This window comes from Antechinus flavipes, chromosome 3, assembly GCF_016432865.1.
Source record: "Antechinus flavipes isolate AdamAnt ecotype Samford, QLD, Australia chromosome 3, AdamAnt_v2, whole genome shotgun sequence".
Lineage (NCBI taxonomy): Eukaryota > Metazoa > Chordata > Mammalia > Dasyuromorphia > Dasyuridae > Antechinus > Antechinus flavipes.
Genome location: NC_067400.1, coordinates 315,627,229 through 315,655,191, shown reverse-complemented (window position 1 = coordinate 315,655,191; position 27,963 = coordinate 315,627,229). Strand labels below are relative to the sequence as shown.

Genomic DNA, 27,963 nt, shown 5'->3' with positions numbered 1-27,963 from the left:
TTTCCCTTAAGATATAGCTCAAATGTCACTTTCAACACCACGTATCAAATACACAATTCCTTCCAGTGTAACCTGAATTCAAAGCAAGTTAGATTAAAATATAACTGAGAAATATTTAACAAAATAAAAATACAACAAAATAGCATTACATTTTCAAACTAAAATAAAATATTATATTTTTAATCTAAGTTAACATATGGTCTGCAGAGATCCTTAGGTATGGAATTTGACACCACTTCATCTATCTAATTCCTTCCCTGATTTCTTTCCCCACTCCAGTGTTCTCTCCCATTAACTCCCTCGTATTTATTTTGCATATATGCAGCATATATTTATCCTGTATGTGCCTATCTATGTATGTGTTTTGTAGTATTGTGTTGCATTCAGTCATATTCAATTGTGTCTGACTCTTCATGACCCTTTTCATGAGATACTGGACATTTCCTTTTCCAGCCCATTTTACAGATGAGGCAAACTTACCTAGCGTCACATATCTAGTGTCTATCCATTGTGCCATACAGCTGCTGTTTCCTTGCAGAAGATATTAAACTCCCTAAGGGCAGCAACTGTTTCACATTGGGTTTTGTACCCCAATGTCTAGCTCGATGCTTAGTGCTGTAAATGCATGATTGCTGATGGATGGTCCAGACTAGCAATGATGACTAGGGCAGTGACTGTGTTAATAGAGTGAAAAGACTAATTAATGCTTTGAAATGAATAGTATTTAGGGATTGGGGAGAATGAGTTCATGTGTGAAGAAAAATGTCTACCAGAGTAAATGGGATAGTGGTACTCTTGACAGAAAATGGGAAAATTGTGATGAGATTCGGCTTTGTAGGAAAAGAATGAGTTCTGTCCCAGATGTGCTGAGCTGGAGAGGTTTACAGGGCGTCCTACTGGAAATAAGCACTAGGAAATTAGTGATGTGAGACTGGTGCTCAGGAGAGAGCAGGGCTGCTTATATAGATAAAGGAGACAATAGTTCATGAGAACTGATGAGATTACCAAGGCAGAAAATGTTAAGAGAGAAGAGGAAAGGGGCCAGCACCCTTACCTCCATTCTTTCCTTCATTGAGTCACCAAATTAATCTTATTTTTTTATTTTTAAAGCTTTTTATTTTCAAAACATAGTTTTCAACATTCACTTTTTCAAAACCTTTTGTTCCAATTTTTTTCTCCATCCCTTCTCCCACCCTTTTCCCTAAATGGCAAGTAATCTAATAAATTAATCTTTTAAAAATGGAATTCTTTTAAATTATGAACTTAATAATTCAACAACAAACATTCTAATATACAAACAAAAAAAGAGGATTGTTCAACTGGTTAAATAATTTTAAAGATCTATGTTAAATTTTGTGAAATGACAAAATTATCATTTGTTGATGTCCCCTTCTGAACGATTTTTTCTGGATATATATCTATATCTATATCTGTCTATCTATCTATCTATCTATCTATCGTTTTACTGATGCTCTTTTATTTCCCCCTCCTCCCATCTCTTATCATTTCTCACTCACTTATTGCCACCCCACCATGTCATGTTAAGCCAACAGCAATTATTAAGCACCTACAATATGTCAGGCAGCATGGTAAATACTTAACGCCTTCTTTGTAAGAAATACACGTGTGTATGTACATACATCTATAACAATCAATTCATCTTCAGAGATATTTTGTAAAATAAATGAATTCTGAAAATGCTGTCTGAAGGCATATGGTCATTACATACCATTATACCAAGAGAAAAGGTAGGTTTCCTTATTAGTTTTTTGGAGTCTGAACTGTACTGAAGTCTTTCAAAGCTCTTTTTCTTTACAGTATTGTGGTTATCATGCAAATAATTTTCCTGGTTCTATTCATTCTACTGTCTATCAGGTTTTTCCAATTTCTCTGAATTTTTCATTGTATTTCTTAGGGTCAAATAATTTTGACTCCTCACTAACTTTTCATCCTAATTCTATTCTCACTAAGTCTAATATCTAATCTTCCACCTTTAACCAGGTTGGTTTTACTTACTGTCCACTTCTCAAATATTCTTCATTCCGATCTTTTGTCATTTCTTTACTTCCTCTTTCAGGAATCTCCTTTTCCTTTCCTTTTTTATATTTAGCATTCACTTAAATTTTTTTTTATATTAGTTTTTTATTTTTTCAAGACCTCTAAGAATGGATAAACTCCAGTAGTTCCCTCTTTCTTTCAGGATAAAGTATAAAATGCTATTTGGAATCCAAAGCTTTCACAAGTTGGTGCCTTCCTACATTTCCATTATTATTACACTAGATTCCCCTCACTATGAATGCAAATATACCGGCCTTTCTGGTTTTTCCTGCCAAATGACACTCCATCTCCCTTCTCTCTCTGGGTCTTTCACTGGCTCTCCCCTGTTCTCCCTCCTCACCTCCATCTCCTGGTTTCACTGAAGTCTCAGTCCAATACCACTCCAAGAGGAATTTCTTGATCCTCTACATCCCCCACCTATAACGCCATCCCTCTGAGAATAGCTCTCACTTACACTATATGTACCTTCCTAGATGTTTGCACGTTGCCTTCCTATTTAGAATGTGAGCTTCTGAGAGCAGGGGCCTGTCTTTTTGTCTCCCCAACTCATATACGCTTGTTGATTGACCATGTTCCAGGACACACAGAGAGATTAAAAAAAAGGAAAATGAAGCATTCTGTCAATAGCCATCACAGCTTCAAGAAACTTAGGTGAAAAACTGTTTATTACAAGAGAAATGAGCATGCAAGTGGAATTGTAAACGTGTGCAAAGAGTTCACAATTCAAACAAAAGCTTGAATATTTATGAAACTGCAACAGAAGAAAAACAGAAATCTTTACCAAAATGGGAGCGTCAAGGGAGGAGAAACTATAAATAATTAAGATGGCAAAAACAGCAATCTTTACCCTTGGGAACTACTAGACCATGAAGATAGGAGAGTCTGCCTATCTACTACAAGGGTCCCAGCTGTATAAGCAGGTTCCCAGCTAATGCAGACTGACTGGTACTTGTCTTGATACCCAAGGACACATAGGGAGTCCAACTTGGGATGCAAACAAGAATTTGTGTCAGCTCAGCAGAAAGGTAGGGGGTCTTTATTCTTGAAATATTTAGGGCTTCTTGAATACTCTTAAGTCCAGTATTTCTGGAAAATATGGCAACTCAAAAAGAAAAGTCCAGAGGATCCCTTAACAAGTCAAGCATGCTGTTAGTAACTAAAAATGTTGATTTTTAAAAAAATGATTATTTTCATCTTTAACCATCCTTCAGCAATACTGCTTTGGTGTAACTCTCCTAGTATACAATATCAGTGCAGTAGTTTGTATGAAATATATAATCCTACATAGTGCATGCTCAAAATCTTTAAAGTTGAAGATCACTGATCATTTTAGACAATCAGAAGCTAAAAAGGTTTGAGTTGATTAAACTAAAAAAGGCTTCAAAGAGAGATGGGAGCTTTGCCTTAAAGGACTGCTAGGTGAGTGTATTTGAAGACTAGAGAAATAAATAGGGATACATTAGGTGTGAAAGATTCAGAGCCAGATCAGTTGGACAGGAAATGGAAGCTGCAAGTAAGCAGAGAGAGAGAAGGAACAGGTGATGGCTTGTCTTGAACATCAGGCTTAAGAATCTTTGAGCTTCAAAACTGGAAGACAACTCAGAAGCTCCTTTCTCAATCCCCTCATTTTAGAAGGAAACTGAGGCCCAAAGAGCATTAAAATGACTTCACTCAAGTTTCCCAAACATAAGTGGAAGAACTCAGATTTAAATTCAGTCTTCAGTTCCACATCTCCACCATACCAATAAGTTTTTCCAACTTTATAAACAGGAAACCATTCAAATTTTTACAATTGAGACACTTCTTTTTGTTTTGAACATTCGTTTGCGCCAGTATTCTCCCAATATATCCTCCTCTCCCAATTGAACTTCAGTTCACATACTTTCCACCTTCCCAATACTCTCATCTTTTTAAAGAGGGAAATAGGTTTCATTACCTGTTCTCTAGGTCCAAGATCCACCAATAAAAGTAATTTTTAGTGACATTAGCCTATTAGTAAGGGGTGAAGGGCAGTTAACATTTAAGTGTGACTATGGCAATGAAAGGCTGAATCTATATACAGAATGTTTCAAAAGTCTTAATACAATTTTAAGTTTCTTTAGCTTAAATGGAATATATAAACATCCTCATTTAAAAACTGTTAAATTAAAGCATAACATTGCACTAAGACTTTGGCTATGCTCTGTACTGCTTCTTGTTCTGAAAAGTTTGGCAATAAAAGGAGGGTTCAAGATGGGATAATAATTCAAGGAGGTTAAGAGGATTGAAATAAAACTTCAACAGAAAAGTTATGCTTTTCCAGGGAACCAGACAGTTTCAAAAAGTTTCAAGTGTTAGCAATGGCTTACCATATTATTAAAATGAAAACTTTAATAAGCATCAAGCTTTAAAGGCCAAGGTATTCCAGGTGCATCACAGCATAAAGGAAAGTTATTTCTGTAACAGCAATTTCATTGCAGGAACACCCCAGAACAGAAAAGCACTTAACACATAAAAATAAGAAAAGCACCCAGCAGATATTAGTTTATATAATGGAAAATAGAGACCTCATCCTTGAACAAAACATTTTTTAAAGAAAACTTTATTTTTAAAGGAGATAAAATATCAGTTTGAACCCTTGCCCCTGGGTGTTACATTACTAGCAATAACAAATTTTAATTGATATAAAATATTTTGAAAATAGTTTTTCAATTCTAACATTCACCTATGTAAATGAAACATCATTTTTGATAGGGTCAAATTCTGAAACACAATCTTTACTGTCCACAAAGGCCTGTAAAATGATATTTTTAAAAACTGTAAGAGAAAGTGTTACAAAAGTTACTACTCTTATAGGCACCTATAGGAAAGTTTATATTTATATACACATATGCGTATATATATATTTTACATATTTTTATAAGTTTAAAACTCTGCATTAAGAAACAATGCCATGCTACATATCAGAACTAATTGCTGCATAATATCTTTTTGACAAACAAGTCTGTGAAAACCAAAATCCATACTGGTATCAGAGATATGAGCAAGTTAAGAAATAATGCAAAAAAAAAAAAAAAAAAGTAGAAATACTGACACTATGGTGGCAGATAAATGAATTTTCTCAGTTTGTATAAAATTCACTCTATCATCTTCCCTTCCATCCTCCTCTTTTCTGTTTTGGCACACTAAAAATCAAATTCCTACCCTTGACCTGATTTGTGAGATGAATATTTTCTTTAGACTAAATATTGGGAATTATTTTGAAAAATACATTCTCTGATCTGGCCAACATGGAAGACACAGGAGAAGTTTCATGCAAACAGGTCCTCAAACATACGTTGTCCCATTGCAATATAGACATCTTTCTCTTCTGGAGTCATTTGTGCCACTAACTCAGGTTGCTGGCTCACTTCGCTATAAGAGAATGAACGTCCAGCTACCATGACAACTGGATCATCTGCCACCTCCTCAAACTCCTCCTCCTCTTCCTCATCCTCTTGGTACATTGAAACAGCCGCAGATGGACGTGGTGGAGAGTCTTCTTCTGATTCACTTGTCTCACTCTCTGAGTCACTGCCATTTGCAGTAGTTATAGGAGCAGCTGCCCCAACTGAACCAACTGCCGCTGAAGGTGTCTTCTTCTCGTGAATGAGAAGGGCCCGCATGACCTCCTCATTATCGTCCAGGGCCGTCCTGCCTTCTTCCCTTTCCTGAAATGCATCTATGTCTAATCCACCTTGAAAAAGAAAATACAGACAATAAGGACCTTCAGAAGTCCTTGATGAGCCCACTCCCTAGGATGAGTCTAGAATTTGTAAGTTGCCTTCCAAGAGGAGACAGCAATGTAAATGGAGAGAAGGCCCCAGAGTGGTCTGGGACTAAATAATAACTGTCAGCAAAACACCCAGGGCTTCTACACAGAGGGTGGTCCCCAAAACTGCAACATCAACAGCATAGCTTTCCTCACCATCCTATCACTTTGAGAATTTTCCTCACAAATATTCTACTTCATTAATAACGAAAATTTTTCTTATAATTGAAGTTTGAGTGGAAAGATACTTGTATTATTTACCTTTGAGATTACTAATAAATATCTAAATACTTAATGAAAAAGCTGGTACCAAGGCAGCTTGTGAATAGTTGTACAGCTGAAAACATGAAATGTATATCAATAGAACTTGATTTATCTTTTGCAGTCTTAAAAATAGGTCGCTCTTCCAACACCACTAACGCCTAATGACTCACATATAATGACTCTTTCCTTTCAAAATGTGGTCATTGCTCAAATGTGCCAATTTTTTAACATTCCCCAGAAGGACCAGCTGTACATATTGCCAGAAATAAGCATCCATCTATACAGTATGATTTACGGAGTGCTCTAAAACCCTACAGGGCACAGCCTTCATCTGCCTGGTGCAGAATTTTCTTCTTTGGACTGGCTGACAGAGACAGGCCCATGTCAAAAACACCCAATGCTTAGGAGGGCCTTGAATAAAGGGCTGCCTTCTCTCATGGTCACATCAGCACAGATTAATCTATCAGATTAACTAGTCACTCCAATATTTTGGAAAGTAGTCTGGTAGGTGCTAGATAATAGGGAATTCCTTAAAGGGCATGTGGCCCTGAAGACTGCAACAACTTAAAATTTGGTCCTATTTTTCAGGCTCCTTAATGTTAAGGCTGACCTGATCAGTAGGAATGACAGCTGGAATGAAGTACAATTGTAGTTGTCAAGGGAACTCTTTTCTGACTAAAATGAGAACATTGTGGAGAGTCATACTGTGAAGAATCATTACTTTCTGCCCAGACACCACCCCTCAGTCTTTGTCTATACTTTTCTTTTTTAAAACTTCTATTTACTTATTTTTAGTACACATTGCTTTATGAATCATGTTGGGAGAGAAAAATCAGAGCAAAAGGAAAAACCATGGGAGAGGGGGGAAAAAATGCAGTGAACACGGCATTTGTGATTTACATTCAATCTCCATAGCTTTCTTTCTGGATGCAGATGGCATTTTCTGTCCAAATATTGGGATTGCTTTGGAATTGTCTATATTTTTAAAGGAAGAATAGTTCATTATGGGAAGGAGGAGGTGATTTCTAGTTATTCATAAACAAAAGTGGTCATTTAGCCCAGGAATCAAGTGAAATGCTGCCAGAAGTACAGAAATCTCTAGTCACAGTACTGCTTTTCTGGGACTCCTTACAGATGTGTGTTAGCCTCAATCCCAGACTTATAGGCACCCCAATACCCCAAACTAAAGAGCTCTAATAACTTTATAATTAGTGTCACTGGCATTCTTGAATTATAGCACTCAGAATGCTAAGTATACCAATAACGATGGTTAGCATTGATTTAACACTTTAAGATGTGCAAAGCTTTCTAATATTACCTCATTTGAATCTTACCACAATACTGTGAGGTAGTTACTATTATCCCCTTTTACAGGAGAAGAAACTGAGGCTGAGAGAAGTTAAGGGATTTGCTCAGGATTAGAGCTAGGAAGATCTGAATTCAAGACTCTCTAAGTCCAAGTTCAGCCTAGCTGCCACTAAGCATGTATCCTGTCTGGAAATTATTATAGTGTGAAATTTCCAAGCTTTACTGGATTGGACCATTATTGGATGTCTCTTTTTAACTGTGCTTTATACTGTCTTGCACATTTGATATGGATCAAAAGCGCCTGCTGGAACAGTGGATACAATGCTGGATCTTAAGTCAGGAAGATCTATTTCCAATTCAACCTCACTGGGCAAGTGACCTAACTTTTGTTTGCTTCAATCAGTTCATTTATAGGAGGGAGATAATAGTACTTAACTCTTGGGGTATTTATCAGGATCAAATAATTTATGTAAAGTACTTTGCAAATATTAAAGCCCTATATAAGTGCCAGCTATTGCTATGAAAGTACATTAATAAGGGATTCTGTAAGAAATAAATGGGAGACAAATAACTTCAGCAGACTCAGGTCAAGAAAGAAATGTTTCTGATACTAAGTGCTGCCCACAAATAAGCAAAAAATCTCAAATCAAATCCAGGGCTGTACAGTCTCCTCCCTGAAACTGGATTTTCAATATTTTTAAAAAGAGAAGTAAATAACCCTACTTGCTATTACAGCTACTTGCTTCTGAGGTATGCTATAAACTTTCTGAAATGTGTCTTGTTCTCTTGCTTTTTTGAAAAGTACAATAGCAAAAGACATCAATGGTGAGGCCATACAAGCGTACAGGCAAACATCCTCAGCTGCTCCTAAGATAGAGACACATAATAGCCTCTTACCTTCTTTCATTTCTTCAGAGTCATAGGCTCCCTGGACTGTGCTTTCTCTCAACCAAATGGGCCTCTCTTTGTTGGGTTTCCCTTCAGCTGCTGCCCGATGAAGATCATCTTGGTCTTCCATGCTGATGACTACATTCTGAGTGTACAAATCCTCATAGGACGGACCCTTGGTAGTCCATGCTTCCCGGTGATGTCCGCCTGCAAGGCCAGCAGCTCCGGCAGCAGCAGCAGCACGTTCCTTGCTATGTAAAACCAAAGGAAAAAAAGTAAAAAACACAAAAACAAAAACAAAAAAATCCTATGAAAATCTCACTGCATTAACACTGCCAGAAAAGTAGGGGAGGGACAGGAATGAGATGCTAGGTATCTATTGTAAGGCTGGAGGTCAACTGCTACAGCCCTTTTATGACAATCTTCTAAGCCTTTCTATTGGATGATGCCTGTGAAGCAGGTCAGAGACAGGGTTCAGAGGTTCTATTGAGAATTGCTCTTTACTGGATTCTGGGGGTAAGATACACCCCACTGATTCCCCATTGCTTTCAGCACTCAAAAAGGCAACTGTTAGAAATCCAGCAAATTCTGCCCCTAAGGTTTATTACACTAATACTCCATCCTCCCCTACAAAAAAAGGCTAAAGAGGCAGACTATTTTAATTCAGTAAATTGTTGATGGCCATACTCTCAAGGGAACCAGAGTCTTTGTTCATTTAATGAGGCATGAAAGCTGACCAGAATGCCTCAAGAGCTGCAGTGATTGCCCAAAAGATTCTAACTAAATGTCATGGTTCATTTCACTCTTCCCCTCATGTCAAATATTCAATCAGTTGCCAAATCCCAATGTCTCTAATCCCGCAATTTCACCCTAATGTGGGCCCTCCTATTTATCCTCACTACTATCTTACTAGCTCAGGACCTCAATTTTTCTTGTTTAGACTACTGGAATAGCTTAATGGCCTTTATGCCTCCAATCTATATCTAGTTTAATCCTTTACAAATTGCTGACTGATATTTTTAATCCAGTGCCAAGAGCTGTTACTTCTCTCTCTTTAAAAAATTTCCAACTTTTCAATGCCTCAGAAATAAAATATAATCTTCTGAGTCTACTGTTGGAATTCCTTCACAACTTATCTTCTTAGCTCCAACTTACCTACCTGTCTCATCTCATACTGTTTCCTTCTAGCTATTTTTAAACAAAATGTTATTGTATCTTTACAACGTTGTTGTTCCATAAATTTCTCCAATGTATTTTTTTTTTTAAATCTTAACTGAGGATGACTTTTTAAAATGATATATGTAAACTGGCATAGTATACACAATAAGACTGATCTTTAAGTGGGTAGTTCAATTAGTTGTCCAGAATCCAAAATGGTAGTTATTAATGATCAGAGTAATCATGGAAGTGAGGTCCCTAAATATGTAGTCCAACTTAACGAAGCCAATGTCTTTTATGTACTGCTGGAAGCATTGGCGGCATATGTTCAGGTTGTACTTGCAGATGAGGCCATGCCAGTTTGAATAGACATGCATGACCAAGACCCCTGGCCAAACCTGGGTTCCAGTAGAGCTGCTGGTGACCTATAGTGCCATTACTAAAAATGGGAGACAAAACAGCTCTGTATTTTAAAAAGGATTAATTTCTTCACTCTGTTCAAACCCTTCCTTGCTCAGTCTGTCATGTAATGAGACGACTCTCCTCTTCTCCATCTTTGAAGCCAAACTCAGATGGAATTTTTCTATGAAGTGCTCCTTAACACATACCCTAATGCCCTATGAACAGTTTTTCCTCAAGTTCTTCTAACACTTAGCTTGTACCTCACTTTTGCATTTGTTTCACTTTCTCAATTATCAGTTTGTTTGTTTGCTCTATTTGTTAAGGCTCCTATGAACATCTACTCTAGCAATCCCTTAAAGTAATAGCTATTCAATGAATACTTATTGCACTGAATTTTGCTAAGGTAAAGAGCAGTAACTGATTAATCTGACATTCAAGGAATTTAGAAGGATAGATTAGGAGTGATGGAAATCTTCCAGTGTGGGTGTGGGTGACCTTATGTGCTTGTAAATGAGATGACACTTGTAAAGCACTCTGTAAATCTTAAAATATCAGAAAAAGAGATACATATATTATCATCCTTGAATTTCATGTATATGTGAGACAAGAGGAGTTTGGGGGCTAATGTCTTTGTTATACTGAGATTATTCACTAATCTCTGTCCTATCTCTCTTTTTCTCAACTAAAGCTCTTGGAAAAAAACAAACAAACACACAAAAAACTATGTATACTTGGAGATCTTCACTTTTTCCCTTTTAAATCCTCTGCGATCTGGCTTCCTATCTTATCGATCAACACAAACTGATCTACCAATGGCCTTCTCTCAGTTTTCATCCTTAACTTCTCTGACAGTTGCCTCTTCTTTCTCCCTAGGTCTAGATGACAGTCATCATTTTAGATTTTCTTTCTACTTGTCTGATTGCTTCTTCTCACTCTCCCTTCTCATTTCACATTCAAAACTGTGGATGCCCTTGAAAAGCTCTGTCCTGGCTCCTCTTCTCTTTTTGTTCTACACTTCTTCATTTTGAGTCCATCAGCTCCTATGGGTTCAATAATTATCTCTATACAGATAATTGCTACACCTGTGTTTTTAGCCCTAGTCTTTCTACTGAATTTCAGTCATGCATCAACAACTGCTAAATGGATATTTCAAATTGGATGTCTCAAACACATCTCTAACTCAATATGATCAGAACATAACTCCCTATTTTCTATCCCATGCATCCCAATACCAACCCCTCTGCCTAACATCCCAGATTTACATCCTTAATACCTTCCTGACCTCCTCACTCATACCTCCATGCCCAATATTGTCTGCTATACCTTGTCAACATTTCTCTAACGTGTTACGTGTTCTAGACACTGGCACAGACATGCTACACAGTGTGCCCTCATCAGAGAAGGTGCCTTCCATTCTCTACCATTAGAATGTAAGTTTCTCAGGAATAGAAACTCTCCTTGAGCATGTTGAGAGCAGTGGGAAGAAATCAGTTGAGAAGAGATCAAAGGTGAGGTTTACAAAGAGAATGCCTCAAAGGGGAAATCTACTGGAAAAGATGGGATACGGGATCGCTATCATATATGGAGGAATCTGCCTTGACAAGAAGAGCTATCTCATTATTTGAGCCTAAGGAAAAGGAGAGAAAGAAAAAAACAAGATAAAGAAAAGGAGAGAAGGAGATAATTCCTGGAATTAAAAGGCTTCAATTTTCTCAGTAAATGAAGAGGTGAAGTCTTCAGTTAAAAGAGCAGAAATAGTGTGGGTGATTTAAAGAAAGAAAAGAATACTTGGAATAAATTCGGTAAGGAGAGAGACAGGGAATAAACTGGGGAGGAATAAAAAGATTTCCTTACTGTAGTGAAGACCTAGTTGAAGACAGCAACGAATTTATAACTACCCTGCCAGCACAGTTGTAACACTACCACCAACAGTATTCGACAGCACATTGGTCATTGTCCTTTGTTCTTGAAGAGGGCCAAAATGACATCATTAGAGTCGAGTTACAGTGTGTCTGACTGCAGCTGAGCAGACCAACAGGAGCTCAGAATGCTCTGCCAGAGGTCAGACACAAATAATCTTTCTGAACATTTGGGCTGGCTTCTATAACATTGCACTTCTCACGTTTCTTCTGAACTCAATCACTTCTACTTTGTTCAAAGGGCACACATAGCACCTTCTCTGATGAGGGCACACTATGTGGCATGTCTGTTTCAGTGTCTCCCATGTTAAATTATCAATTCTAAAGTTCATAAGCGATACCTTGAGAGCATCCTTGTATCACCTCTTCTGACCACCTTGTGAGCACTTGCTCTGTATGAGTTCTCCATAAAATAATCTTTTTAGCAAGCATATATTTGGTATTCAAACAATGTGGCCAGCCCAATGGAGTTGTGCTCTCTGAAGTTGAACTGGAATGCCATAGACAGCAGCAAAGGCAGTGTGATAGAAATAATCTAGACCTCAGGTCTGGGGAGGGATAAATTGTCAGTGGACAAAAAGAGAAAAGGTTCAAGAATAAAGTACTGTGTGGAGGGAACTGGGCCAAGGCTGAGAAAAGACGCAAGTGATACCTTAAACAAGTAAGAAAAGGTGGAGGCATTAGGATTTAGGAGGAGGGTGACATGGGGCTCTCCCAGGTCCTTTGCAATCTCACCAAGTAATACACAACTTCCCCTCCCCCATCCTCTCTCCTCATATCCTGGAGCTTTTCAACAAAGGCACCCTCACCCCCCTTCAGGAATTTAACTGATATTACTTCTTTTGAAGCTTTCTTCTAAGGGAAATTGATTCCTCAAGCTCCACCTGAGCCACAGGGCCATCAGCAATTCTTAAATCCCTGTGCAGCAACTCCAACACCATTCTGAGGATACTGCTTAATGACCTCACCTCCTTGGAAGCTTACAATATGCTCTTCCCATGGAAATCATGCAGCTTCCCAGACATCACTCAGAATCCTTCTTTATGACTATCACACACAATGATCCCATTCCTCAAATTGTCCTACCACAATGTCCCTCATTTTTTCCTAGAATTTGCCCACCCACAAACATGGCCACACTCTGCCACAATCAGCGATACCTCTGTGAAAAGGAATTTTCCTCTAAGACTACAACCTGCCATCTTTCCATTTCTAACTCCTGTTTTTTCAATATAATGACAGCAAAGAAGACCAACAATGTCAGATGCTACAGAGAGGTTGGCAGATAAGAGATCACTGGCCTTCTGGTTCCACACCATCTCCCTTAGTCTCCAAGTCAAATCAGCTCTCTGCTAGGTCTTCCTTCCCATCCTTAACCCTATTGTCAGTGATAACTAATTCTTTGTCTCTACTTTTCCTTGGGCGCTTCAAATGACTTTGCCTACTTTGAGAAGATAACAGATTTTCCAGATTATCAGCCAGCTAATCCCTGAAGGACAGTCTCTTAGAGGTGCAGAAGTCCAAACACTGAAGACAGACATGAAAGTACCTTTGGTAAGGGCATAAGTCCTCATAACCCACCTTTGTTTTAAGGCTGGGATTTCCGTGGGTTCTGGCTCAAGGATTTCATAGGCCAAGTTAACATCCTCAGTCTCTCGTAGCAGGGCATAAATGGGCTCGATCTGTTCGTTAAACCTTGCCACAACTGTTCGAGCATCTTTTTTGGGCATTGCTGACTCATCCTCCTCCACTTCTGCTTCACAAAAGGTACAACGGAAAATTCCTACACAGACAACAAAAGCTTATGATTAGTGAACCAGAGCCACCCAATCACTCTCTCTGTGGTAACATTTTCAAAAAGAAGCAAATATTTGGGTTCATTTTAAACTCAAAACCAAATTCCACCCCCAGTGTACCTTCCTTTCCAGACATTCATTCCACAGGTAGTATTTAACCACACAAAGAAATATCAATTATGCAACTACACATAAATCTCACTGGAATGTGGAAAATACTTTTCTAGGATACTACTACATTTTTTTTTTCTTATCTTTAAGGCCTTTCCACTTACGTTGTCTATTTTTAATAGAAGTGTTAACACAAGCTCCTTGACATGTTAACCTCATTAGTATTTACCATGTACAGAGTATTGTGATAGGGAGGTTTTGGATGAGATAACAAAGATTAATTAGACCAAGACAATGCCCTCTCTTCAAACTTTCAAATGAATAAGATACATCATGCATATATAGGGAATCAGAAAATTCAAGTCAGAATATGGTAGTTATTTCTTAAGAAGTACTCTTCTGGTTCACAGTATAGGATCAAAGTTAAGTACACAACTGTTTCCTTATACTCTTAGGAAGTCTGAAACCAATTTTCTTCATTTGTTATTTTTTTCTGCCCATTGTAGTATTTTATTGAAATTCCAATATATTCTTTAAACCTAATTCTCTAACCTTAATTAAAAAATAATTTTATAAGCACACATACTCAAATCTTATATTTTTGTGATATAGTAAGAGGTCAACGCTGCATCATTCTGTTCACTTTATCAATAAGGACGTTCCAATGAATGAATTCAATAAAATTTTATCTAAATGTGTCAAACATCTGGCTCTTTGAAAGGAATATCACCACCACCACCACCACACATTTATATTGTTTGCAGAGGAAACCAGAAGGTCATAAGTTACCACAGTTTCAGAGTGCTTGGAGAATGGTAGTGACCACATATGGAAGAAGTAGTAAAAAAAATCATTAACACAGCCTCACCAGGGAGGCTGCCCAAGAGCCTCAGATACAGTGATTAATTATTGTCCTGGCTTTAGGTTCTGATGCAAACTGTATTTAAATAGGGAAAAGAAGAATTGTCATACAATGAAGGGAAAGGCTAGATTCGGAATAAAATGACTGAAATCCAGGTTTAAGTCTGGACTCTAATGCTAAATTTTGTACAACAAGGGACAATTCATTTCAAATCTCTGCCCTTCAGTTTCTTCAACTGTATAATGAATGGATTGAATTAAATTTTGGTTTCTCTCAACTCTAATTCTATTCACTATAAACTTAGAATTGCTAATGTCTAAGCCAGTACTTTAACTGATAAGAGAATGAAATACATTAGCTTTACAATCTACCTTTTCCTTTTAACAACATAAAAATCCCCATTTACATGCAGGTTGGAGAAAACTACTAGAAATTATCAAGTTTTACTCCATACAGTTCAGTGAAATTCATTTGACCCTTGCAACTGAAATAAATAAGTGAAAAGAACTAAGATAACAGACTCTAAAAGAGGACACTCTACTAAGTATAAAACTATCAATTTCATGGACTTTTTATAATTAAAAAAATGGCTAAATTATTCTATATAATAAGACTATTATGAAATCTATCTTAAACATCTTTTCATACTCAGTCTCCCACTTCAGGTCATCCCAATTCTTCATCCCTTAGACACAATCTGCCATCACATCCTATTATCTATAGCCATTTTCTACTATAGCACCATAACTTGTACTGGCCCACATTATTACCAGCCTAGCTCCAGTCTTTTTCCACTCCCATCCATCTTCCTCACAGTCATAAAACTAATTCTCCTAAAGTATTGCTTACAAATATCACTCCTCTACTCAAAAGCCCACTTGGTAGTTTATAAATAAGATTAAGCTCAAATCCAACGATCTCTATAATACAACCTACTCTACTACTCTACTACATTAAAATTAGTGGTTGTAACTGCCAAATGCCCATTCTCTCCATCCAACATAGTTATCCCACTGTCTTTTGTTCATCCCCTCCTGAAATGATTTGCTGTTTTTTCTTTTCTTATTAAAATCCATCCTTTTAAATCACATTTCAAAAACAAGCTCCCCAATTGATACCTTCGATAATTGACTTCTATCACGCTGAGTCTTGATCATCTGCAAAATACATTTGCACTTATCAAAACATTCAACTAAGTAGTATATGATAGTGGAATAAGAATTTAAGAGTTAAGTTCTAATCTGGCTCTATAACCTTGGAATTTCCCTGAACTTCGTTTTCTCATTAGTAAAATGAAGATATTATCATTTTGCCTGTTTCAAAAGTGCAATCTTAATCTCATCTGTCTCAGTTTCCTCAACTGTAAAATGAAGATAACAACATCAACCCGAGATTGTTGTGAGGCTAAACGAGGTATTGTATTTTGAAACCCTTAAAGCACTATATAAATACTTTTCTATTCTTATCAATAAATCATTCTCTTAGTTCTTCTCATTTTACTGACACAATTCAAACAAATCTCCTGTATGCATGTTTTTCTTTTCTTTTTTATCATTTATCATTTTTTAAAATCATTTCCTATAATATAAAAGAATTTAAAAACATACACATGACCTTTTCCTTTCTCTTTCATTGCTTTGAAGGTGGTTCAAATAATGAGTGTTGGATCAAAGGGTATAAGTACTTTTTGGGGAATAGTTTCCAATTGCTCTCCAAAATAATTTACCAATTCACAGCAAACCAAAGTTATATGCTATCAATGCATTTTTTGGCAATTTTGCAACTATTTTCTGGCAATCTTCTAATCTGTCAATTTATGTTCATTTGATAGGTGTGAGATGAACATATTCTGGGTTACAGGTCTATATATCTTTTGGACTACATTCCATACTTTCTGCTACCCCATAGTGGGAACTACTGAAGCTTATATCATCACGGCTATGGTTCACTGGTACTGAAAGTCTTCTGATTGACTGCATATTTTTCTCTTTGATCTGTAATTTCTGTAACTTGGTTATTATATTCCTGGAAATTTTTCATTGTCTTCAAGTGATGATCAGTGAATCCCTTTTACTTTGTCTTTTGGTTCCATATATGTTTGGGCAGTTTTCTTTCATGATTTACTGAAAAATGATACCAAGGCTCTCTCTTTTTAGGGCCACTTACTAGGTAGTCTAATGATTCTTAAGTTATCACTCCTTTTATTTGTTCTTGAGATCAGTTTTTTTTTTTTTTAATATAAGATAGCTGATTTTTTTTTTGCTTTTTTTTCCTCCAATTATTTGACTCTGTTTTAATATTTTATGTCATCTCATTAAGTCATAAACTTTTGTTTGGCCCATTCTAATTTGCACGGAATCTGTTATTTGGGTATTGTTTTGTATCTCTGTGCTAAGCTGCTAATTCTCTTTTCAAATTCTCCTCCATTGCGCTTGTTTTCCTCTGAACTCTTTCTTCCAGGTATCTCATTTCATTCTAACATCATAATTACTTTTTTGGACAAGCTATAATTTTCTTCAAGGCAATGCCAGTGGATGTTTTTTTTAATTATTTCCTTCTAGGTTGGTATCTTGAGTATTCCTGTCATCATAATAATTGTATTTGTTTGTTTATTCATCTTCCAGGATTGGGACTCTATGTTGGAGTTAAGCTCTGTATGCTTCTGGAGAGATTTTAAGGGTTTTGTATGATCTTTTTCTGCAGCTGAACATAAGAGCAATAGATCCATGGCATTGTTCTGTTAGGGGATGTGGAGGGAAGAGAAAGAGACGAAAGGAATCCTGGCCCACTCCAGTTTCACAGTTGCTGAATTTGCTATTTGCTTGTGAATCCAATCTGTGATCCTCTGCAGAAAAAATAACTCACTGAGATTTCTCTTTTTTTGATTTTTACTTAGTCTAGTACTGAGAAAGAGCTTCTTTGGGAGGAGCTAAGCTGCCTCTCTTCTCCCTTCTTCACCATCTTGGCTGGTTTAAACAGGATTTCTTCATATTGCTTCTAGAGCAGAGGCCAGCAAACTATGTCCCACAGGGCAAATCCAACCCACTGCCTGGCTTTTTTTTTTGGTACGGTCTTTGAGACAAAAACAGGTGGTGGACCAGATTTGGCCCACAAGACAGTATGCCAACTCCTACACTAAAGGATCAATAATTCCTCAAAATTTTTTGGTTTAATTACCCATTTGTGAAAATCTCAAGGAGTAACTAGGCATTTAGCAAATCTTCAGCAAATGGACAGAATAAATTAAAGGCAAAGAAAACTGACCTGTGACAGAAACTGTGTCAAAAATTACTCACTTCAAGGTTATCTGTGGAATTCATTTATGTGATCTATCTAAAATTTCCAACTAACAGAAATGACTATATGATGTCTTTGCTTTCATTATTTATTCAACTGGTTGTACAATTTGCTTGCACAATGTTTTCTAGTGAACTATCAGACCTTGACAGTGTGGGTCTCATCACTCAACAGACAGTAATATATCCATTTTTTTTTTAATTTTAAAGTCAGACTTTATTACTACTCCACTATCATAGAGCAGTTAGCCTTATCTTTATTCTCTTTTGAATAGTGTCCAAGTTCAGAATCTTATCAATGCATCTCAGTTATTAGGTTACTTAAATCTAGGAATGTGCCCTATTATCATGAAAGGCCAAAGTTTTGAGAATGCATTTAAGTGAGCTACTCCCTGCATCTAACTTTACTTTAACTCGGCCTACTCTTTCTTGGTGGTCTTGACAAGTCCCATTACCTGGGCAGGCTAGGTTTTGGCCTATATTTGCTTGGACTCAAAATTTAGAACCTGTACCAACTTTACTCAGAAGATTAGGTGCTATCCAATTCAAGCCTGTTACCTACTCTTTACTACTCTGAAGTATTTTTCTCATGCAAGGCTTAAACCCTACTGAGGAAGTTTTAAAAGTAGTTTTTAAATGAATGAAAGATAAGAGTAAGATGGAAATGGCAAAAATAAATCTTTTCTCTTTATCTTCTAACCTTTAATATTTACATAGAGCATATAAATAAGATATTCCATTAGCATGTTAGTGTTCTCAACTGGCAACAAATATATTTAGCAGCTGTAGAAGAATGACTGAGTTTCTATAGTATTCATCATAGGGTACAAAACTACTAATTCATCTTTGATATTACAAGTCCAGAATGAACTCAATATATTGATTTTCATTTATAATCAACATAATTCATGAAAAATGAAGTTTTAGGCTTTAATAAGTAAGACAATTTTTTGGTTTCAGATCCCTTCCTTATCCAACCCTTACTCCAAATCCAATTTAATAAAATAATGACCTTATAATTACCAAATCCAGGAGACTTTTAGTAGTGATTCAATGCTGACCATTCCATGAGTTTAAATTCTGGATTTCTGAATAATTTAACTGCTTTGTGTCTTGATTTCTGTATCTATAAACAAAGTAGCTAAACAAGATTATCTCTAAAGAATTGTTCCAACACTAAATCCCATGATTCTTCTTGAAAATGTCTTGAATTGTGATATTCAACTGTCCTTCTAACTGACCTTTGCAATCTCTTCTTTTCCTCTACCTATGGGTCTAATGACCACTTAGGTTCTTTGATCATCTCTCCCTGTAATTTCCCCTTTCAAAATCTTGCAGTGTTCCAGAGATGGAAAAAAACCTCAAATAATCACAATCTGACTAGTGCCTGAATCCTTTATTGAATACTTCCAATAAGTGGCAAACCATGAAAGATGACTCTAAGACTTGTGGAATGGAGTGTGAGGGTACCATCGAAAGAAATAAGGAAAGTGAGTAAATTTGGGAGAGTCTGGGAGTGAATATTTATATTCAACATATTTATAGTTTAAAATTCTGATGGATTTATCTAACAGGCAGTTGAAGATATAGAAATAGAATTACAGAAAAGAGCTTTTGGAAAGGCTGGAGTCATCTACATAGAAGCAAATGCTGAATCCCCAGAAAAGGATGAGATTGCTAAGGAAGGGAATATTGAGAGTGAGGACAATGCTTTGGAGGATAGAAATAGCAAAGAAGACTGAGCAGTCATCATGCAGAATTAAGAAAGAGTTATGAAAAAAGGGAAGAGAGATTATCCAAAAGGAATAGATCCTCAGTCAAATGCTAGGGGAAAAAAATGAAGAATTTTTGAATTTTGTAATTAAGAAGTCACCTGTAACCTTCAAGAACAACTTAATTTCAACCTCAAACATTGAAATATTCTATTAAAAAAATTCTACTAGAGTAAATAAATCATCTTAAAAGTTAGCTTCCTCACTCCAAGTAAAATCCACAACATACAAGGAAGATACAGAGAAATCATGGGATGGCTTTGTACATTCTCCTCAAGAGTTGTATGGAGTTAGTAAGCTTTGTTTTTATCATGTGTTGCATGGTAATAACAACATGGAGCACCTGGCTACCTCAGGTTACAGTGCTCATAATGAGCATAAGATAATATGGATAACTGTGGCTTATAAACCAACATCTGCTGGAGAGGACAAGGAGGTTAATTCAATGAAAAAAATTGATAAAACTCTAAATTAAATCAGTACACTTCAATAACAGTGGCTCTGCTGTGAAGGGTGGGGAGAATGGTTAAGAATATGTTGGAAGATATCGCTTATAATCAAGAAAGTAAAGAGTTAAAATTTCAGTTTACATGCCATCTGGAAACCTCAAGGTCCAGGCTAATATATCATAAACTACTTCATGAAACAATACTTATGACTACTTTCTTCAAGAATAGTTAGAAGATGTCAGGCATAATGAACACTAAATTTAATCTCAAAAAGAAAAAAAAAACCTATACTTTAAACAAGAACTAACTAGTTATTGATGTTAAAATCATTTCTGAATCACAACTGTATATCTGACTTGACCAAAATGCAAAAAGCCAGCAAAAAATAGAATAAAAATAAAAACATTTTAATTGTTAATTTAATAATTACTATTGTAATTAAGAGTACAAATCTGTTTTTAAGTTTAAATTCTTTTAAAAAGTGAACTACAGCAGACTTCTAGCCAAGATAGCTATTTAAACAGAGGAGGATCATTTAACTATATACCTAGATAGGCAAAAACCTAGAACTGGCACAAAACCAAAGAAATAACAAGAAGCCTAATAAGAAATGACAAAAGTGACTTTTTCCACTCCAAAACTATATAGAAAGTGAGCCAGAAGTTCACAAACTTCAGGTGCTCTAATGTCTTCAGGATTAAATATAAAAGTCTCTGTTTGCCTTTTAACACCCTTCAAACCTGGCCCCTTTCCAGCTTTCTAGTCTTCTGTCTTATACTCTTCCATGTACCCAATGATCTGTCTCCCATCTCTGAATTCTGGGCATTTTTACCAGCTGTCCCCCATGCCTAGAATCTTCTCTGTCCTCATCTCTATTTCCTGGCTTCCTTGAAATCTCAGCCAAAGTCCCACTTTCTACAAAGTGTTTGCCTGTCCTCAATCTCAGTAGCTTCTCTCTGAGGTTACTTCCAATTTACAGTGTATACATGTCATTTGTACAGAGTTGTTTGAATGTTATCTCCCCGATAAGACTGTAAACTATTTGAGAAAAGGAAATTTTTTGCCTTTTTCTGTATTTTCAGTGTCTATACATAGAAAACATTTTAAATGTTTCCTCACTTGACACACATACCAATAATTAAAAGGTATTTAAATAAATGGGATCCAAATGCCAACAAAATGGCAGTTCAGCTTTTGATAATGGTAGAATCTTCATATATAGAAAAGCTTTTTTTTTTTCTTCCTTTGGACAAAATTATTCTAAATTTGGATTAAGAATTTAGGAACTGGGGAAAACAAGACAGCACCTGTTTTTCTTTTCCTGTCTATCAACAAGGTACTACATATCCTACTAGTCAATTTCTTATGTACACCTGGTTTTAAACACTACTTTAATTTTAAAAACCAACAAAAATCCACTCATGATAAAAAAAGTTAAAGAGCATAATATTATTAAATCATACATCTTATTAAAAGAAAAAGAACAAGGATGTATTGTTTTATTTATGCTTCTAATGTATTCAGAGAGCACTATACTAGATTCTGAGAGCTATAGTTTAGAAAAGATATAATGCTTTGTCTCACGGACTCTTAATTTTGTCTAAAAGTTTAGATCCTAAATTTTCCCAACTTACCCATTAATATTGGCACTGCTTTTATCTAAATGATTTAATAAGTATATGCTTCAACTAATAGTTGTTTTCAGGTACAGCACAGAATAAAATTTATCTTAAGGGAGGAACTCTCCCATCAATGGTTTAAAATGATTAAATTTCCAAAACTGAAACTTACATCTTTATTCTTAAACACAGTCATATTCTGTCAAAAAAGCAAATGATTAAATAATTATGGATTAATAATGACTGAAATTACATCTGATTTACAATTTAAATCAAATCATCCAGTGTCTACTATTCTATTTCCTTTTATTTGGTCCTCTAAAAACACTAATCAATAATCTCAATTACAATATTTCACATGTATATCTATACACAGACACACATACAAGAGTATATATGTATATATGAAGCTGAAAATAATAATTAAGACATCACTTAGCCTTAATTTGGTTTAAACAAATCCAAATCTTTTCATTCTTTATCCCAAAGGCACATTTCACAAACTATCATTTTTATTGCTCTTTTCTGATTTTCTAGTTTGTATATTCTTATAGAGAGAGACTAAAACTGGATACAACTATATTAAAAGTACGTTAAATATAGTGTACAGCTACATCTCAATTTATGCAATAGCTGTGATACTAAGCAAGTTTTATATAAATCAATTCAAAATGTACTTATGGGAGTACAAAAGGAAACAAATAATCCTATTATTACCTTAACTTACTGGTTTTAAATTCAGATTTCTGCACATCTTCACTGTGGAAGGATAAATTCTCTATTAAAGGTTTTTGTATATAGTCTAGATAAAAAGTAGCATTTTCATATCCTAAAAGTAAAACTTGTTCATTTACCTTTACCAAGGAGCCAAGGAGAAAGCAACACAGATGGAGGGAGGTGAGGGGGGCTTTGAAGTTACAAAGACATTGGTTAAAGTCCTGTTTCTGACTTACCAGTCAGTAAAGTAAATAAATCCCTGAATTTCTCAGACAACCTTCTAAAACTATAAGTTTCTACACCAGGAATGTCCTATAACAAAGATTAAATAAATAAATAAAGGCTCAAGACAAGAATCTTAAAAGACCATGGTAATGGCTCCCTGCAGAAGTGGTGAATGTTCTGAAATCCAAACGATTTTAAGGAGTTTTTTATTACTCATCTCCTAGTTTCCTAACTCTTACAGTTAATATATAGTTAATTCTACTGTTTTCAGATACTTAGAAATTTATGAAAAATACCTTTATTGAAAAAACAAGATCAAAGCTCCATTGGCCATGATAATATATGAATAATAATAAAATATGAAGATGAAGCCATTCCTACAGAATTTTGTTACTTCAGCCATCCTCTATATGAAAAATGAACTGTGTCTCCCCATTTATCTTAGGATGGAAGAACAGTATTTTCCAATTTCATGGAGTATTTCCCTCTCATGATTAAGTGGAAAGCATGAAGTTCCCCTCTTGGTGTGACTTGTACCCAAGACATTTTTGATGTCTTTTCCCCTCTAACATTGTTAAACAAAGGATTTTATCTAGAGGCTCTCTCACAGTAGTGTACAACTCCCCTCCCCTCCCCCTCCTTCCCAATCTCTCATTAAGTACCTGGACTTCAGAGCCTTATTCAATTCTTTAAGTGGGGCTTTAGTTGCTAGTATTAGAGTAAAATAACCCTGTATCTGGATAAACGGTGTCCCTGAAAAGGACTAAAGGCAGATAGATACAGAAAAAGGAAGATCCAGTTTCTGTAGCTTTCAGTTGAACTATACTCTCTGGCTCCAAAAAGGGCTAGACCAACAAGGAAAAAGTCCAACAGACCTACATTTACACATCCTGACATTTATATTTTCAAGCACATGTACAAAAGATTTAAACTGGAGTATGATGAGAGACAGCAATTTAAATATATGAGTATGTATATATGGGGAGGGAAGGGGCACACAGTGGCAAAAGCTGGAAGATAAAGGTAAGAGAAAGAAACATGATTCTGTGTTCTGGAAAATGGGGTATATTTTTTCCCCTAAAAATAACTACCTTCCATTATAAAACATGATGACTTGAGAAGAAAATTTATGTAATAGACACAATCTTACCTGTCCCAAGATCAAAAAGCTGATTGGCTTCTAAGTCTGTAAAAGTACTATAGCAAGTGGGACATTTGAAAGAAGCCCGATTAGTGGAATCTCTTTCATCAGTTTCAATCCTCCTTCTCATGTGGTCTAGCTTATATTTTACCACGTTAACCAAAAGACGGTAATTTATAAAGTAGTAATTATGGCGAGTAGTCTTGCCATCTGCAGCAGTCTCTACTCTCATTCTGCACTTAATGAACTTGTCACCCTTCAAGTTGTTCAGAACTGATCGGAGTTGTTTTCGATCAAACTTCAGCAGCTCCAACATGTCTTCTTCCTTCACACAGGGATTTCGGATCAGGATGTCTAAGGCCAGAGCATGTTCAATGCCATAAAAGCCCCGTACCACATATTTAGCAAGTCTTTTCAAAGATGCTGGAACCTCTGTAAGGACATCTGGGTCAGTCATTTTATGCGGAAAGCCAGCACTTTTCATATATCCTGTATTAAGAAAAAAAAAATTAATCTATGCTTAAGAATTTAATTGGCTTAAATCTGGAAATAATCAATTGTTGATCTATTGCATATAAAAGAAATGAAGGTGGCAATTAAACATATGTTCAAAGGCATTAAATAAAAAATATCTTTTAGTCATCTCACACTGCACTGCTCAGAAACAGAATTTGTGAAAGGACCACCATTAAAATAATTGTGGAATTAACATCTGCAGCAAAGAATACGAAAGAAATCCCACGAAGGCCTTGACAAGTGCCTCTGAAAAAACTATATACTATTATAATATATAATATATATATTAAAATATTCATTTTAAACCTGATAACTTCAATGCAAGTCTGGGTGTAGAAGAAAAGGAGAAAGAACAAAGGTTTTTAAATTAGAGTAGGAGAGTTTCATTTCCCTCCTCCCCCTCAAAAAAATGAAAAGTGGACTATGTTTTAGGAAATATAAAATGACTTATTACTGGTGAGACATTTTTCAATCTACTATCTAGAAGCACGATGTAGTCTAGAAGACCAGAGTTCAAATCCTATTTCAAACAATATATTAGCTATGTGACTCTGGGTAAATCCCTTGGCCTAAAACTCCTAATCTGTAATATGGGAATAACTATATACCTCACAAATAAGATATATAAAGCATTCTACAAACCTTCAAATACTATCTAGAAGTTAAGCTATTATTGTTAATACATTCAGACTATCCACCTGTTATAGTCTATAGATCAAAATTAATCCCAAACTAGAACAAAAATAAGTAGGATTCAATTAATACAACTCCAACCTGATCTATTTAAGGAAACTACTGACATTGAATATTGAACTGATATCGGATATAAACCAATTGTTATGATCACAGAAACCAAAAGAGCCTAGAGATTGCCTCAATTATCAAAAATTTAATTTCCTTGCCTAGTAGAAAGAAATGCTAGCCAGGAAAAAAATCACTTTATAATATCTTAGTGAACTGGGAAGAATAATATAATCTTCTAAAAACATAAGACATAGTAAATACAAACTAAGTTTATAGAAAGCTTGGAAAGAGACCCAAATAAGCAAAATTACTCAGAATATTTAAGGATGAAACTAGAGTGAGGAAAATAGGAAAAGACATTAAAAAAAAATTCTCATAACAAATGCTTTTCACTACAAATGGGAGTAGAGCTTGGACTCTAAACATTACAGTCCCTGAAGTGTTACATGAACAAACAGAAATAGTATTGAAGAAACCAGATGAGAACAGCTAGTCTAGACCAAGGAAACCCCCCCACACACACCCTGCCCCAAGGAGTCTGTGGCTATTGGCAACACAATTTTGAGGTCACTGAAGAATAAATTCAACTTATATCTACTTTTCCACATCTACAAAAAATTGAAGAACATAATCTACACATGTACTAAGGAATATAATTTTTGCACAGCTAACATGATCCTCCTGCTCATAAAACCTGAATAAGTTTATGCTTTTTAACATAATCAAAGCTAGTACTCATTTCATCATACTACACTCATAAACAAAACAAGACAAGAGATAATTTAGAGCTAAATTATGTGGCATAAACTGTAGGGGAATTAATAAGAAAGGGTGCTCATTGAGTCCTATAGCAATCAATAAAGATCTTATGGAAGAGCTACAACTTGAACTGAGCCTAGAATTATTGGGGAATACCCTTGCAGGGGATTAGAAAATCCACCCCTAACCATTCCTCTGTGAAATCCTGGGGGAAGAAGTACATAGTTAACTCTTTTCTGGAAATCTGTCTCATCACTGAGAGTGAGTTAGCAGAGCTGTCGAGGAAGGTGAGGGGATAATTCACAGTGTGTTATCTCAATTGCAACACTACTTTACAATACATTAACAAGTTAAAACTTCACATTCTAAATACTTTCTCCCAATTCCCTGCTCTGGCTCATAGGTTCTCTTCATCTACAATGTCTCTTCACTTCTGTCTAAATGTAGGCTAATATTTCACAGCTCAGCACAAGTGAGTCTCTTCTGCCCATTCCTCTCTCCCCTCTTCCCCCCCCCCCCAAGTGGCAACACAGATGGACATGAGTAAAAGAGTTTTTTTTTTTAAAGTCAACTAATTCTCAAGCATATTATTTTCACGCCAATGGATTATTAAAAGTTTACCTTATTTCCATTACTGTTTGTGACAATTAGGTGAAAATAGTACATTCCTATGAAGTAGTAGCTATATCACTAGCCTGAAAAGCTGGGTTCAAATCCCAGCTCAGATACTCACATAGCTGTGTGTCCCTGGGCAAGTCATCTGTGAAATAAAGGTCTAGATATCCTCTAAGGCCTGGAATATTGTAAGCACTTTAAGAGGCAGCTAGGTGGTGCAGTAGATAGAGCACGGAAGTCAGGAGGACCCAAATTCAAATGTGGCCTCACACCTTTACAGTAGTGTGAGAGTGGGCAAGTCACTTAACCCCTATTGCATAAAAAACAAAACAAACAAAAACCCTTAAAAAATATAAAAGCTTTATCTAATCAAAGATCTTTCTAATCTGCGTTATCCTATGAATTCCCTCTTTCTCACAGCATCCAGAATCTAGCACTGTAAGCACTAAGGCACCTACTGAGTACCAGGGTTCATTAAACTTACTCATCCCATGACCTCAAGGAATGATGGCCTCACCTACCTACGAGTGTTTTCATTGTATGCCCTCTAGCCTAGAACACTCCCTTCCAGCTGATTCCTAGATAAAGTGGTCTCCTACAATCTCTGCTCAAATCCCACCTTCTGCAAGAAAGAGGCTTTCCCAGGCCGCCTTAGTCTGGGTTCTTCCTAGAGACCACTCCCAATTTATCCCGTCTCTATCGTGCTTGTACATAGCTGTTTACTCCCTGCTCCCATTGGATAAGAGCTCTTTGAGGGCAGGGGTCTTCTTTTACTTCAGCATTAAACACTTTAGGTGTTTAATAAATTATCGACCTAATCCTTCAATAATGTCAGTTTAACGAGTATTTATTAGGCCCACTCAATGGGACAGGAATGGGCTAAGCTGGGGATAAGAAAGGCCCCAAACAGGTCCCTGGGGAGTTAACAGTCCAATTTCATGCTTCGTGGTGTGGAATTCACTAAAACTTGACCTGGTCCAACTTTTTCGAATGACTGAGGGCTAAACCAAGCCCCCCATCCCCACCCTAGGGGGCTTCTTTACCCTCCTCTCTTTCCACATTATTAAGGACCACGCGGCCCAGTCAGAACTGGAAGCCCCCAGAACTCGGGGCTTGGAGGCCGATTTTGGTGAGACCCTGCCAAGGCAACCTTCTCCTCGGGAGCCTCAGTTTCCTCATGTTAGCGGAGGGAGCATGACCAGCGCTTCCTACAAAGCCTGCCTCCTAGTAGGCCCTTAATACACTCGCCTACAGGAGACCTGAGGTTCCCTCCCGGATCAGGCCCTGAGGCCCCAGGGCACGCTGTGGATGAGAAGGGGCCCGAAGGGGAACAGGCGCCTGGGGAATAAGTCCGGCGGCAGGGAGAGAGGACTAAGATGTAAGAAGCACCAGGGGGTTGAGGGGAGGAAGGGAAAGCCTGGTGCGGCAGAGAAACCGGGGCTCAGAGAGCCCCACTCACCAGAAGCAGGCGGCAGAAGCCGGGAGCCCCACGCTCACCAGGTGAACCCGGGGCCGTCCACAACAAAATACATCACCAGCGCGACGCCGGCGCTG

At 36.6% G+C, this 27,963-nt stretch overlaps 2 protein-coding genes across 2 annotated transcripts; both read right to left on the bottom strand.

Annotated features, from left to right (window-relative positions):
• Window positions 1–676: 676 nt before the first annotated feature.
• GTF2E1 (general transcription factor IIE subunit 1) lies at window positions 677–27,963 on the bottom strand. Its single transcript, XM_051985361.1, has 5 exons — window positions 27,869–27,963; window positions 23,785–24,264; window positions 13,369–13,570; window positions 8,318–8,559; window positions 677–5,773 (listed from the first exon to the last, which is right to left on the bottom strand). Exons 2-5 carry the CDS (start codon window positions 24,257–24,259, stop codon window positions 5,349–5,351), a joined length of 1,344 nt encoding a protein of 447 aa, XP_051841321.1. The 5' UTR covers window positions 24,260–24,264; window positions 27,869–27,963; the 3' UTR covers window positions 677–5,348.
• On the bottom strand, window positions 8,595–11,822 carry LOC127553372 (40S ribosomal protein S29-like). The gene is given in 4 exon segments (XM_051984008.1): window positions 8,595–9,839; window positions 9,842–9,868; window positions 9,871–9,905; window positions 11,767–11,822. Coding segments are annotated over 4 exon segments (300 nt in total). The 3' UTR covers window positions 8,595–9,657.

Coding starts and splice junctions, on each gene's coding strand:
- GTF2E1 (XM_051985361.1), bottom strand. CDS start 24,259: ATGAAAAGTGCTGGCTTTCCGCATAAAATGACTGACCCAGATGTCCTT. Junction 13,571..23,784: donor GCTTTTTGATCTTGGGACAG/GTAAGATTGTGT, acceptor TTGTCTGTGTAG/GAATTTTCCGTTGTACCTTT. Junction 5,774..8,317: donor CTCTGAAGAAATGAAAGAAG/GTAAGAGGCTAT, acceptor TTCTTTTTCAAG/GTGGATTAGACATAGATGCA.